The 14,985-nt window shown below is 41.0% G+C and overlaps 1 protein-coding gene across 1 annotated transcript; it reads left to right on the top strand.

Moving 5' to 3' along the window:
- Positions 1-2,137: 2,137 nt before the first annotated feature.
- LOC142661639 (alpha-tectorin-like) lies at positions 2,138-13,182 on the top strand. The gene is made up of 8 exons (XM_075839060.1): positions 2,138-2,248; positions 7,136-7,348; positions 7,436-7,474; positions 8,357-8,487; positions 9,302-9,583; positions 11,687-11,824; positions 11,977-12,136; positions 12,635-13,182. The coding sequence occupies exons 2-8, from the start codon at positions 7,309-7,311 to the stop codon at positions 12,805-12,807; spliced, it is 963 nt and encodes a 320-aa protein (XP_075695175.1). The 5' UTR covers positions 2,138-2,248; positions 7,136-7,308; the 3' UTR covers positions 12,808-13,182.
- Positions 13,183-14,985: the final 1,803 nt, after the last annotated feature.

Here is a 14,985-nt window from a genome sequence, read left to right as displayed (position 1 = left end):
GCCTAGGTCTGAATTAAGCACTGGGTGGAGCTTATAAACTTGTTCAGAGACGCTATTAGCCAATTACATTCACCATTGCTCAGCACCAATTAATTGCCAATATATAGACAAGTTGCAAAATTATGCATAAGGGCAGAACAGGGGACGGAGAACGGGGACGGGGACTCCCTGTTGAATTATTGATAGATTGGATATTTTTCAACTTCATTACAATTAATGCCTGAATTTCTCCCAGAAGCATAGTCATAGTTTACAATACTCCACCTCCGGCTGCATCATTAATACCTAAATACACAGAAGTGGAATTATCTCTTCACTGCACAAGTTTACCACCTGCGCCTTTCCCAGGCACTTACTGACACAAGTGTGACCACATCCAAGGTCCCAGGATACTGATTTGGCACAAGAATCATTTTTAAGATACATTATCTGATAGGCATAACTTTGCAGGTACATAAACTAGCATAAACTTCCACACACACAGGGTGTCAACAATATTATTACATAACATGGGTCATTAAGATATATGATGCACATAAGATAATATCCTGTATCAAAAGTCTTAAGTCTAGCAGTCAGAACTCCATTTTTCTAAAACAGAGCTCCAAATCCACTATATAAACATAGCGGTAAATGATACATTTCTGGCTACAGCTGACTCGTCTGACCCACGCTTTAATAATAAGAGATGACTCTGCTGTCTTTGTCCTAGTCTACACAGCAAAGCTAATAAGTGAGCTGCAGAAAACAGGGAATGTCAGCCAATTGTGTGTACTCCAGTGACCAGTGTGAAAAAAATAAAATAGAATAGGATAAAAATAAAACATAAAATCACCAGAAATGCTTATAACAAAAAACCTAAGTTAAATAACATGTCATTCTCTAATGATAGATTCCCTTTACGAAAGTACTTCTAAGAAATGTTCTGACAATGACATGAAAATCCATCTGACAACAGAGCTTACTTCACTAAAACCCACTTCTGATGTCACAGCAGATACCTGACTGAAGCCAACTTGTGATGTCACAGCAATTATCTAACTGAAACCCACCTGTGATGTCACAACAGCTTACCTGAATGAAACCCACTAGTGATGTCACCTCACAGAAACATACTTGTGATGTCACAGTAGCTTAGCTGGCTAAAACCAACTTGTGGTGTCATAGCAGCTCACCTGACTAGAACCCACTTGTCATATCACCTCACAGAAATATACTTGTGATGTCACAGTAGTTACCTGATTAAAACCTACATGTGATGCCACAGCGGCTCACTTGACTAAAACCCATTTGTGATATCACAGCAGATAACACACTTGTGATGTGGCAGTAGCTTACCTGAATGAAACCCACTTGTGATGTCACAGCAGTTACCTCACCAAAGCCCACTTGTGATGTCACAGCAGCTTACCTGACTGAAGCCTGGGCACTTGTGGTCTCACAACAGTTTTCTGACTGAAACCCACATATGGTTCCACAGCAGTTGCCTGACTGAAACCTACGTGTGATGCCACAGCAGTTATCTAACTGAAATCCACTTGTGATGCAACAGCAGCTAACCTGACTAAGCCACTAGTGATGTCACAGAAGTTACCTGACTAACCCACTAGTGATGTCACAGCAGCTTACGTGACTGAAATCCACTTGTGGTGTCACAGCATGTCACATGACTAAAACCCACTTGTGTTGTCATAGCAGCTAACACACTTGTGATGTCACAGAAGCTTAGCTAACTGAAACCTATATGTGATGTCACAGCAACTCACGTGACTGAAACCCACTTGTTAAGTCACAGCAGCTAGCACACTTTTAAGGTCACAGTAGCTTACCTGAATGGAACCCAATAGCGATGTCACAGCAGTTACCTGACTAAAACCCAATAGTGATGTCACAGCAGTTACCTGACTAAAACCCAGTAGTGATGTCACAGCAGTTACCTGACTAAAACCCAGTAGTGATGTCACAGCAGTTACCTGACTAAAACCCAGTAGTGATGTCACAGCAGTTACCTGACTAAAACCCAATAGTGATGTCACAGTAGTTACCTGACTAAAACCCAATAGTGATGTCACAGTAGCTTATCTAACTGAAACCTACATGTGATGTCACAGTAGCTGTGAATATGTCTACATGAAGTTGGCTTCAAAATGGACTGTAAAGTCACAGACTGGATAGGGGAAGAATAATCCTGTCCCTCTTGTTCTTGAATTGCCCCTATTCCACAGTTCGGTGACTTCTATTTGGCAAAGTGCGGATAAATATTGCTGTACATTATTTCTGTTGATTCAGTAGGATCACTGTTGATAGGACAAAGGATTTCGAGTTAAGAGCTTTGTTGACTTTGAGGGAAGTGATTGCTACAGGAACGTGTGAGAGTCACAGACACTCTGCCACAAAGGCTAAATTATTTTCTCGAATATTGATTTTGCCAGCAGTGTGAACAGTTATTAGCAGTACAACATTACTGCTCGTAGTTTCATGCTTGATGCAAAAAGACCCTTCTAAATCTGAATAATGTTACAAAGAAAGGTTATCTTTTGAGGTAGTAAACATACATTAACACTGATTTTCAATATATTATTTCCACCCTAGGATATCAGGGAGCTGAGGAAAGATATATTCACTATAAAATACTTTCCCCTTTATTGTATTATTGTATAAGTTACAGCGAAACAAAAAATAAAAGTTGGATATTGGGTTATAGGTATGCCTTTAGTGGGGTGACAAGCTTGCTGATAATAACAGCCAGCAAAATTATGATTGCAGCTCTGGTGTATAATACAGGCTGTAAATATGAATCAGTACAAGTAGTGATTAGTATAAGAAATCTAATGTATTCACAAAGTGACTCAGCATTTTATATCTATCTATCTATCTATCTATCTGTCTATTCTATATCTATCTATTTATCTATTGATCCATATATATACATGCATATATACGTATCATATAAGTATTATTTAATGTGTGCTGAATTTTCTTAGTGCCCTTTTATCTTTGTGCAAACTAGACATGTTAGGGACCCTAGGAGTAACTAAAAGGGTGCAGAGTTTACCAGAGGGGACCCTTCTGCCACATCAGTGGACAGCAGTGTTATGAATGCAATGTGATTGTTGGGGGGCTATGGTATAGAGGCACTGGGGTCCATGACCTTCAAGTTTTGTCTCATGGGGTTCCCAGCATGGATTGAACAGTTCTCTATTTCAATGTATTCAATACTCCTTCGCTTTTATTTTTTGGGCTTTTGATAGAAAATGAAGAGTCATATTTCGCCAGAAAACACGTCTTAATTAAATCTTAAAAGCTAGAGCTCATTTCAAAAGGTTTCCAATTTCCCATGAACCAAACCATCCTGGATTCACCCATTTTTAACACAGAAGTAACATTGGACTGGATGCTAGACACTCATCCGGCCTTTCTTATTTCTAATGGGCCACTTCCTTCAAGGTGTGAGGCTATCTGATCCTCATCTGACATGAGTCTATTTGTTTATATGAAGAAATCTGTCTGACTTGCTAAACCTCGAGTAGCCTATGCATAGAAGCTCTTATGTATTTTGGAAACACATCCCATAACCTGCTACAATTCTCACCAAGTGAAAAGGAAAAACAAATTGAGTGGTATTAAGGGATAAACCCAATATTTGGCAATAACTATGGCAGAGCTCCAACAAAAATGACCCGGAGGGGAAGAAGTAAATAAGGAAAGAAAAACGCTCTCCTCTTTTTTTCTATCTTCTGACGTGTCATAGAGATAGGTCAGAAGATACTACCAGAAGGTGGAGGGCCCTCACTGATTGTTAGGACGATGGGCCCATTGATTTTGTCCATTGCCCATTATTTTTGCTAAACACTTGCAAACACTTTTCCACCTTATCTCCTTCATCTTCAGCTTGGCATTTGCTAATTGGTTGGGCATAGCTAAAGGGTGGGTTTTAGATAAAGGGATAACGCTTAGACTGCTAGTTTTCCATTGAACATACTACCATGCAATGTATAATGACTATTTTTGCCTTCCAAAAAGAAGCATTACATAGCCCCTATTGGTCAAAATAATTGGCATTCGTTGAGCATTTAGCAAGAGCTTCCAGAGATACCAACCTGGGGATTTTTTTGAGGTCCCTATTACCAAGGGAACCAGGTGGATAAACCGTTGTAGAGCAGATGGCCCTTTAAGAGGTTGTCCCTGCTATTCAGCTAAATCGCTCCTGTCAGGTTACGATGATAAATTGTTGGATTAGAGACGTTTTCTTTAGAATTTGCTAAGTAAACACTGTAATATAATGTCTATTAACATAGATTTTTTGGTATTAGCCAATCTAAATAAATGATTATGACATCCGAGGTGACAATTATAAAACTGGGTCAGGTGGACTGAGATATCTAGTAGAATATTTGGGTCTGGGATTTCTGTACATTATGGGTTGTGGGATTACACAAGATTAGAAGAAGTACAGGCTAGCGGCCATCAAGAAAAAGCAATTTACGCAGCCGATATACAGTATATGCATTAAGGGGATTGTGTGGCATCCGGATCAGTGGTGGGAAGAAGTCTAAACAATTTCCCCCACCTTAATAGGGAATATGAAATGGGGTTGTCTTCATTAAGCAACCCCTTTAATTTGGAAAGTATCTCTGTTTTTTATTCTTCCTTCTAAAAAAAATTAAAGGCATACTTCCCAACATTCGAATCCCAACTCTTGGGTCATTTAAGCCCCCTTCCCACTAGGAATACCTTCAAACTACCCAGAAATATTCCAAATCTGTATAAGTCCTGACTCTTTGCAGTTCCATTTGCAAAAAATGGGACTTTTAGAAAGTAGGATTAAGGGACTTTCTGCAACACTCTCTTCAAGCTCCTAAGACAAACAAGGCTCCATCTTCACCTTATCTCCTCCATCTTCACCTTATCTCCTTCATCTTGGCATTTGCTAATTGGTTGGGCATAGCTAAAGGGTTGGGTTTTCGATAAAGGTGTACCACTTAGACTGCTAGTCTTCCATTGAACATAGTACCATGGGAGGTTTCTGCTAGAGCTGGTTTCATCCGAGCCAAAGATCAAGAACCCTAAAGGTCCTTCCACACATGTAAAATATTGGGCAAACGAGCGATCACAGACGCTCGTTCACGATCATTGCCCTGTGTAAACAAGGCAACGATCAGCCAATGAGCGAGGAAACGCTCGTTCATCGGCTGATTTTATCGTTAATGCAGCCGAAAATATTTTCGTTGTCGGCAGCACATCTCCCTGTGAAAGTAGGAAGATGTGCTTCCGGAATGATGGAAATGCATGGGGACGAGCGATCGTAGTAAAAAGCGCTCGTCTCCATACATAGCTCCTTCTGAAAGGAGCAAACCAGCGCCAATCTACGAGATGTCTCATTGATCGGCGCTCGTTTACACAGTCCACGTTTTGCCATGTAAAAGGACCTCCTTTTCCCCATGAATAAACAAAAATAAGAGGACCTCATGGTAAAAAATTGAAGGGGATCTCAAACCACCATTGATACCCAGAATGTAGGGCTCTGTAGGTAGCTTAGACCTCATTATACCAAATTAGCCGATCTGAGGACCAATTACAGATTAGAGGCATTCAAAAAATAGTAAGTAAAAATAATTTTGAAAAAAGTTATTCTGGTAATACAAGGCTCTCCTACTGTACATCAATCCGCTATATTCTCACCTCTTAAGCTGGCTATATACTTTAGATAGCTGTCGGCCGAACAAACAATTGTTGGGCCGACAGATATTCCTCCCGAGCCCCCTGATACACATTGGCTTGGCTTATCTACTTGCAGACAAAAGGATCGGGCATGTTGAAATTCAACAGCCCGATTCTTCTCTCCTTGGGCAACTTCCATTGGTGGAGAGTCACCATACACATTAGATGACCGGTCGGTACTGCCAAAATCGGCGGGTTCGGCCAACATACATCTAATGTGTATACCCAGCATTACTCTTAGGACCACAATACCAAAAGATCCTCCAATAAGCCCAGGTTCTGACACAATCATAGCCCACAATGGTCCAGCAGAAGACAACCCCATTTGGAGGTGACTTTGAAGCATCACTTACCACTAGGGTTTATTTCTTATGGGCTGATTCACAAATACATTTTTAGGTCTTATTGATGATATGGCCTGTGTGTACAATGGTAACCAGAAAGATTATGATAACGTGAACATGTATAGATGGAGGGGGGACCCCACAATCATCTCCACCGGTGGATCCAAGACACCCCAGACAGGTGCTACTTGGGCTGCCACTCTAATATTGGAAATTTCCCAAAACATTTTGGAAGATTAGCAAAAATACCCAGACTACTAGCAACATTGTACATTTAGTTTCCATAGTTATTGCACATTTCTTTCTAAAATTCAAAATCTAAGTTTTTGTTCTCAAATATCAGAACTTGCAGAGTCAGAATTGTAGTAAATGATGAATCATTGTTTGATAAGGGCAGGTAGGTGAGAGAAGGAGCAGTGTGGCCATATTGCATAATTATATAAATACATCAATATTATTGTAAGTGCTATGTACACATTTTCACACATTCAAGACTTAAGATTTGGTTAAATACTTTGTGCCCCATCCCCCCACCCCTTCCGTTCCTAATGTATAAAATCCTGATCTGCCTGAGTGTCCTCACACTGTTACCGATCAGACTACACAGAGGTAAGAGCATTGACAGGAGGTTCCTCCATATTCCCATTGATCGTGCTACCACTCACTTGGTCAGGTGCGGCCGATCACTTGGTCAGGTGCGGTCGATCACTTGGTCAGGTGCGGTCGATCACTTGGTCAGGTGCGGTCGATCACTTGGTCAGGTGCGGCCGATCACTTGGTCAGGTGCGGCCGATCACTTGGTCAGATGCGGCCGATCACTTGGTCAGGTGCGGCCGATCACTTGGTCAGGTGAGGCCGATCACTTGGTCAGGTGCAGCCGATCACTTGGTCAGGTGCAGCCGATCACTTGATCAGGTGCAGCCGATCATTTGGTCAGATGCAGCCGATCACGGTCATTTGGATAACCCAGCAATAATCTATAGAAGACAACATTTTACCATGTAGGGCCTAAAGCGTGTATTTAATATTTACGTGTATTTCAAATTGTTCTTCTAAATTTCTGCCTACAGATCAGGGACGTATTTATATGGGGTACAAAAGCAATGGATTTTACCCAGGCATGAGAGGGCTCGGAAATAGTTAAATAAAATATTTACCAACTTGAGGGGCATCAGGACAATTGGGACTTTCAAAATTAATGTGACCCTTTCCCTATCAGTATTTCAGATAGGTCTCAGCCAACATGAAGACCATGTTACCAGTGACTTCATCGCTGCTGCTTGGTAAGTGCTATAAAAAATATGTCAAAGCTCAAAAACAACATAAATATTATAAGAAAAATAAAATATTTTTTTTTGTTTTTTGTACAGTTTTGATTTCAGTGTTTAAGCACGGATCAGCAGAATCACGTAAGAACACGTTTTTCACCAAATTTTTGTATTTGCATGTGACTTTTTAATAATTGTCATTACATTATAGGTAGTACAAAACTTTAAAGGACCATCTAGTGGTGTAAATGTTAACTTCAGTAATTACTATTCTATGTTTTGAGATATGGTCAACTGTGTCCTTCCATATATTTTTCCCCTAACTATAGCTCTAGAAAATATAAAATATTACATTTTGGGTAGAGTTCCATAGGATTAGAAAAACATGGCTTCTTTCTTCCAGAAACAGTGCCACACCGGTCCATGGGTTGCATATGGTATTGCATCTCAGCTCCATTGAAGTGAATAGGGCTGATCTGCAATACCACACACAGCCTGTGCACAGGTGTGGAGCTGTTTTTGTAAGAAAGGTGACATGTTTTCTAAATGTAACTTTTCCTTTTCAACCCTCACCTTCCATTATGATACAAGTTCTTATGCAAGCCGGTGTATCCCTCTTATATGAAAGATTTAATAACATTTCACTTTTTCTCACAAAAAAAAACGTTTGAAGTCTGAAACGCGTCAGCATTGCAGTGAATCTGTAAAATATCATTATAAAGGTGAAACCTTTGGTTTCGAGGGGTGGTCTCCTCCTTTTCTTGGATATTGTGCTCTACAACCATCCACTCACAAAGAGTTAATGGGTTTGAGTTGGATTCTGAATTTTGGGTTGAAACTTTCTTAAACCCAAGACCTGAGATTCACATAAATATTACTAATAAACTAAACTATTTTTTTCCAAGTACAACAAAACACTGCTGAGGGTGGGGGTAGGTCTTCAAAAAAATCCAAAAATATTGCCATCTTCTCGCTCCCTCCTCTCCTTCCTTAGAGACTTACTTGTTTTTTCCCATGATCTAGATGATGTTCTCTATCCATATGGTACTGATCAGGGTGACAAAAAAAACCCCGTTGAAGATGATGGAACATCCGGTGAAATCCCGCTCTCCATTGAATTTCAATTTTTTGGCAAAAATTACAAATCTCTTCACGTAAGAACTTTTTATTTTTCAAGAAACTTTTTTCCTTGGCTGTAAGATGCAATAGACTTTGAAGTCCATTATCTTCATGGTTTTTTTTTGTGACTCCACAATTTGTTTATTATAATTTTTCTTTTGTAAAAGTTGTTTCCATTATGTGTCGACTATTGAAAAGGCCATATCCCTGGCTAAACAAAAATTTACCGATTGCCCTCACTTCCACGATGGACTGAATAGAAGTGCCCATAGCCTAAAACTATCCTGTGTACAAAAAATAAATAAAAAACGAAGGGAAATTCTAGTAAGTGAGAGCACCCTACTGAGTGAACCTAATAAACACTCATTAAAGTCCATACCATGACCACCAGGGGGCGATGTACAGAGTCAGGATATTCCCTGCTAGAAACCCATTCAACCCTGGCCTTAACAAGCGTAAGATTAAAAGAAAAATAAGTAAATGCCCAGAAGTCCATGATCCCCGTGCTATTTTCTTCTCTCTGGCCTCTGGGACAAAACACGCTGGTGGAGGAACTGCCACCAACCCTTCTACTCATTGTGACAACCCCAAGTCCCCACCCGAGGGCCTTGTTTTTTGTAGTTAAACATATCATCATGCCTCTGTTTCAAAAAGACTTCCCAAAAATAGCTACATTCAAAAACGTCAATTTTTGATCAGTTTCCCTTTAACGTGGTGCCATCTTGTAACTTTTTTTATTGCAATATCGCCACCTATTGGCATTCGTTAGTATTTCAGCCACCATCTAAATTATATTTTTACCTTCTCCAAATGGAAATGTATTGATTTTTTTTTTTTTGTATTCCCCAGGTGAATAACAATGGAGTGATTTCATTCAACACAGCAGTTTCCCAATACACCCCGGACGCTTTCCCCCTTACTAATGGGGAAACATTTGTCACCCCCTTCTGGGGAGATGTGGACAATGATTTGGGGGGCACCGTGTACTACAGGGAAAGCACAGACCCCAGTCTCCTGCAACAGATATCAGAGGACATGGAGAAGCATCTGCCAGATCTGCATTATAAGGCCACATGGGCGTTCATTGCCACCTGGGACAAAGTAGCGTATTATGGGTCCGCATCTAAAAAGGTCAGATTTATACTTGACTATTGATATAATGATGATAATACAGGTAGATACTGATACTGATACTGGCGCCACATTTGTAGAAGAGTCTTCATAAACATGGCTGCTAAAGATGAACATTGGGGACATCACTCTGACTAGTGGCTTCTCTGTATTTTCCCAATTAAAACCAGGACTTATTCTCCAGTTTACCATGAGATTGAAAGATTTGTTCCTGATCCGACAAGTATTCCAATATTTTTATATATATCTTAAAGAGAACCGGTCATCTCTCCTAACATGTTTGATTTACTAAATAATTGTATTCCCCATGAGATAACAATTCTCAAACTTCTTTACTTCAAATTATACATTGTGCCATTCCTCTGCTATTCCTCTTAGAAATTTATGAATAAATTGACAACTGGGTGTTACCATTTGTGGGGTGTGTCCCTAACACAGACTGACACTGTCCAATCAGTGCTGACAGAGTGAGGCCTCATTTACACGAGCGTGTGCGTTTTGCGCGCGCAAAAGGCACTTGGCAGCTGCGTGTGTCATCCGTGTATGATGCGCGGCTGCGTGATTTTCGCGCAGCCGCCATCATAGAGATGAGGCTAGTCGACGCCCGTCACTGTCCAAGGTGCTGAAAGAGCTAACTGATCGGCAGTAACTCTTTCAGCACCCTCGACAGTGAATGCCGATCACAATATACACCAACCTGTGAATAAAAAAAGACTTTCATACTTACCAAGAACTTCCTGCCAGTTTAACGCTTTCAGCACCGTGGACAGTGACTGTCTCCTGACGTCGCGTACCCGAACATTTTTTACCGGTTTCGGTCAAAACGAGTTTGGCCGAACCCGGTGAAGTTCGGTGCGCTCATCTCGAATTTGACACTCCGTTTGGATGTTTGTAAACAGAAAAGCACGTGGTGCTTTTCTGTTTACATTCAGGAGTTTGACAGCTCTTGCGCGAATCACGCAGTTCGCACGGAAGTGCTTCCGTGCGGCATGCGTGGTTTTCACGCACCCATTGACTTCAATGGGTGCGTGAGTGCGCGAAAAACGCACGATTATAGAACATGTCGTGAGTTTTTTTCTGCGCACACTCGCTGAGCGCAATTCACGCATCGTCTAAACTGCCCCATTGACTAATATAGGTGCGTACGACATGCGTGAAAAGCACGCGCGTCGCACGCGCGTATATTACGTTCGTGTAAATGAGGCCTGAGACTGTATAGAGACACGCCCCTTTAACAAGGAAAGTGGTAACACCCACTGGTCAATTTATTCATACATTTTGAGGAGGAATAACAGAGGGATGGCATTAGTTCTAAGAAAAGGTGCTCCAGAAAGGTTATTTCATGGGGAATACAAGTGTTTACTAAAATAGACATGGCAGGAGAGCTGGCGTGGGATAGACAGACAGATGTAGGACAGATGGATAGAGAGACAGAAATAGAGAGAGAGAGATAGATAGATAGATAGATAGAGAGATAGAGAGATAGAGAGATAGATAGATAGATAGATAGATAGATAGATGGATGGATGGATGGATGGATAGATAGATAGATAGATAGATAGATGGATGGATGGATGGATGGATGGATAGATAGATAGATAGATAGATATGAGATAGATAGATAGATATTAGATAGATAGAGAGATAGAGAGAGAGATAGAGAGATAGAGAGATAGATAGATAGATAGATAGATAGATAGATAGATAGATAGATAGATAGATAGATAGATAGATAGATATTCAAGGTAACTCATTGTCCTATCTTGGCTTTTGGTTTTGGGTAAGGCCTCGTTCGCATCCGCGTTGGGGTCCCGTTCTGACGTTCCGTTAGAGCTTTCTGTCAGAACGGGACCCTGAGCAGATACAAACATACAACATCGTCATTGATTTCAATGGTGACGGATCCGGTGCCCATGGTTTCCGTTTGTCTCTGTTGTGCACCGGACCCGTCGTTTTGCCGGAAGCAATAGCGTAGTCGACTAACGGAACGTCAGAACGGGACCCCAACGCAGATGTGAACAAAACCTAAGTGAAATGTCTAATGTTTCCAATAGCAGAGTATATAAACATTTGCTGCTCTTTTATCCTATTTTCCTGTTTTAGGTGAACACATTTCAGGCCGTCCTCACTAGTGACAGTTACCATTACATCGCCATCTTAAATTACGGGGACATCCAGTGGACAACTGGGACGGCCAGTGAAGGAGACGCTTACACTGGACTGGGCGGTATACCTGCTCAGGTAACGTCAAAAGTGCCATAAATATGGACTCCTGTGTATTACCGCCACCTGCTGGTGATCAGTCTTATTTCAGGCACCATCTAAATGATATTTTTATCTATGTAAAGTTTTTTCTATAGATAATAGAGTTAAATTATTTCCCCAACTCACAGGCCGGATTTAACAGTGGAGATGACACTCATTATTTCAATATCCCTGGATCCAGAACAAATGAGGTGCTGAACATCCAGTCAACATCCAATGTCAACCACTCTGGACGATGGGTATTCGAAGTCGATGACTTTAAGGTTCCAGGAGGCTGTATCTTTCAAGGTATTCCTCTATCTCTCTATCTATCTGTCTATCTCATATCTATCTATCTATCTATCTATCTATCTATCTATCTATCTATCTATCTATCTCATATCTATCTATCTATATCATATCTATCTATCTATCTATCTATCTCATATCTATCTATCTATCGCATATCTATCTATCCATCCATCCATCCATCCATCCATCCATCCATCCATCCATCCATCCATCCATCCAATGTCTATCTATCTATCTTTCTATCTATCTATCTATCTATCTATCTATCTATCTATCTATCTATCTATCTATCTATCTATCTATCTGTCTATCACTATGCCTCAAAAATGCCCATCCAAAAAATGCCCCAACGCCCAGTCTACTGCAGTCGCAGGGTTTCCTATCACAAAGGGGAAAGGTTGCATAAAAATGGGCACTATAAAGTCCCTGCGGGGATGCAGTCATAGATAAGATGTGGTACTTTTCCTTACAATCTACACGGCTTCTTTATCACAGCAAAGTTTGCTGCAGAAGGTGAAGAGTTCTGGAGAGAAGACGTCTGCGGCACTAAGTGCACATGCCAGGGTGGTAAGGTGTCCTGCGCGGATGAGGCTTGCCCAGAGTCCGCCACCTGCGAAGCTTCAGGATCCTTCTTCACCTGCAAAACCAAGGAGAAGACCTGCTTATAAGACGACTACTTCCCCAGCGTCCTTAGCTCGTCAACGTCCAACCTTCCAATCCTCAGCTGTGCAATATAAAAACTAGTCGATAGGTTTATGTGATAGAACATGTGTCATATTCTCTAGCAACCAAGCAGATGTTACCATGAAACCACCGTGGACCCGCAGAAAGGTGGGGAGCCCGGCTCCTGTTAACCCTATTCCCAATGAGAGTTGTGATCCAATGTGGAGGAGACCCCTTTATTATCTGTAGGGCCCCCATTAGTCAGTGTGTAATCCGCTAATAATTTATCCCACATTACATCATTGAACATGAAGTAACTCACAAATATCTGTCATACATGTCACCATAGCGACACATACTATGCAATAAGTAGATATCGAGCATCATGTGATCAATAAAATGCTTCTGACCAGGTGCCATGTTCTCCGAATATTCATTTCAATTTCTTGGTCTCCCTTCACTGCAGTAACTACTTCCTAGTGGTATATTTAGTCTTATATACTGTTCTAGAATCTATGGTAATTTTCCTTCCCGTAGCTTCTCTTGGTATAAGTTAGGTTGCCTAGCAACCTCTTCACTTCCTGTCTCGGTGACTACCATTTGAGCACTTGTTACTACTGAAGGAAAGTGGTCACAGGAAGTTCATTGTGCTCTACGATAGACTGTTTCTACATGATGAACAGACTTGTTTTAGGTCCCTTTGGATCAAGAGAAGATTGCTTAAAGGGGTACTCCCAGAATGGCCAATTATCACCTATCCATGGGATAGGTGATAATTGTCTGATAGCTGAGGGACCCCACCGCTGACACCCCCAACCGATCACGAGAACGGCAGTCCTGAATCTCCTGTTCTTCCTCAATGCTCGACTGCAGTGAGGAGGATATTGAATTGAGTGGCGGTGCGGATGCGTGACCGTTGCTCCAGCCTATGGGAATGATGGAAAAGCCGAGTACAGACCACCCAATCACTCCGATTTCCCGATCACAAGATATTCTTCTGCCTATTATAAAAAGGCCAAAATCCCAAACCATCACTGCCTTTTTTCCAAGAATACAAAAGATCACAATAAAAAGAAAACTGGAGGAAGAACCAGAGGATGTAGAGGGGGCAGACACAAGCCCCCCCCCCCTGCTTCCAAAAAAGCACAAACTGAAACAATAAAACTGTTTAATCTATCCAAATATAATTTAAACACCGATGAGATGAGTTTACTATCCAAGGGCCTTTCTTTTTGCCCCACCACCTCTCCTGATGGTTTCCAAATTTTTATGGACCTTAATAGGTTTATGCGTAAACTAACACTCTTACGACATTTTGCACTAATACCCAAAAACTCTCCACCTGAGCTCCCACACTCCATGGTCGAATCCCCCCATTCCCCTAGGCCTATCAGTGTGGATGTTCGGTCTAGGTCTACATTCTATCCCCTCCACCACCGTGGACCGGCTCTCGAAACTTTTTATAATCTGGTCAATAATGATCTCAAAACAATAGAGCAACCCATACATTCTCTGGATAACCTTACGCGATCTGAGCGTATTTCATTAAAGGGCCTCCAAAAGAACCACCAAATTGTTATACGGTCCGCAGATAAAGGAGGTGGGATTATCATTCAGGACCGTTTAGATTACACCAATGAGGCCTATAGACTGCTGTCCGATACAAATTATTATGAGAAACTGCAATGTAATCCAATACCCTCTTTTCAAACTAAATATAAAAATCTTATTGAAACCGCTTTTTTGGATCAGATTTTAAATAAAAAAGAAAAATTGTTTTTAACTGTTCCATTTCCCACCACACCATTCCATCTAAGGTTCATAAATCCCTATCTAATCCCCCTGGTAGACCCATCATATCCGGAATAGGGTCACTTACAAGTAATCTGTCCCACTTTATAGACATCCATCTTCAAACACATGTGTCTAAACTACCGTCCCATCTTATAGACTCAACTGATCTAATTAGAGAGCTTTACCACTTGCAAACCATCCACGATTTTATGGACCTTTGGTTTTTAACAGCAGATGTGTCATCATTGTACACGAACATCCCCCATGACCTTGGTATGCAGGCATCACAAACCTACCTAATGTCTGATCCACGATTACCGAACAATCAGATCAATTTTCTAATGGAGTGTATTGATTTCATACTTCAACACAATGTGTTCATATTTGAA

This window comes from Rhinoderma darwinii, chromosome 10 (genome assembly GCF_050947455.1).
Source record: "Rhinoderma darwinii isolate aRhiDar2 chromosome 10, aRhiDar2.hap1, whole genome shotgun sequence".
NCBI classification, from domain to species: Eukaryota; Metazoa; Chordata; class Amphibia; order Anura; family Rhinodermatidae; genus Rhinoderma; species Rhinoderma darwinii.
This window is presented reverse-complemented; position numbering and strand designations above follow the sequence as displayed.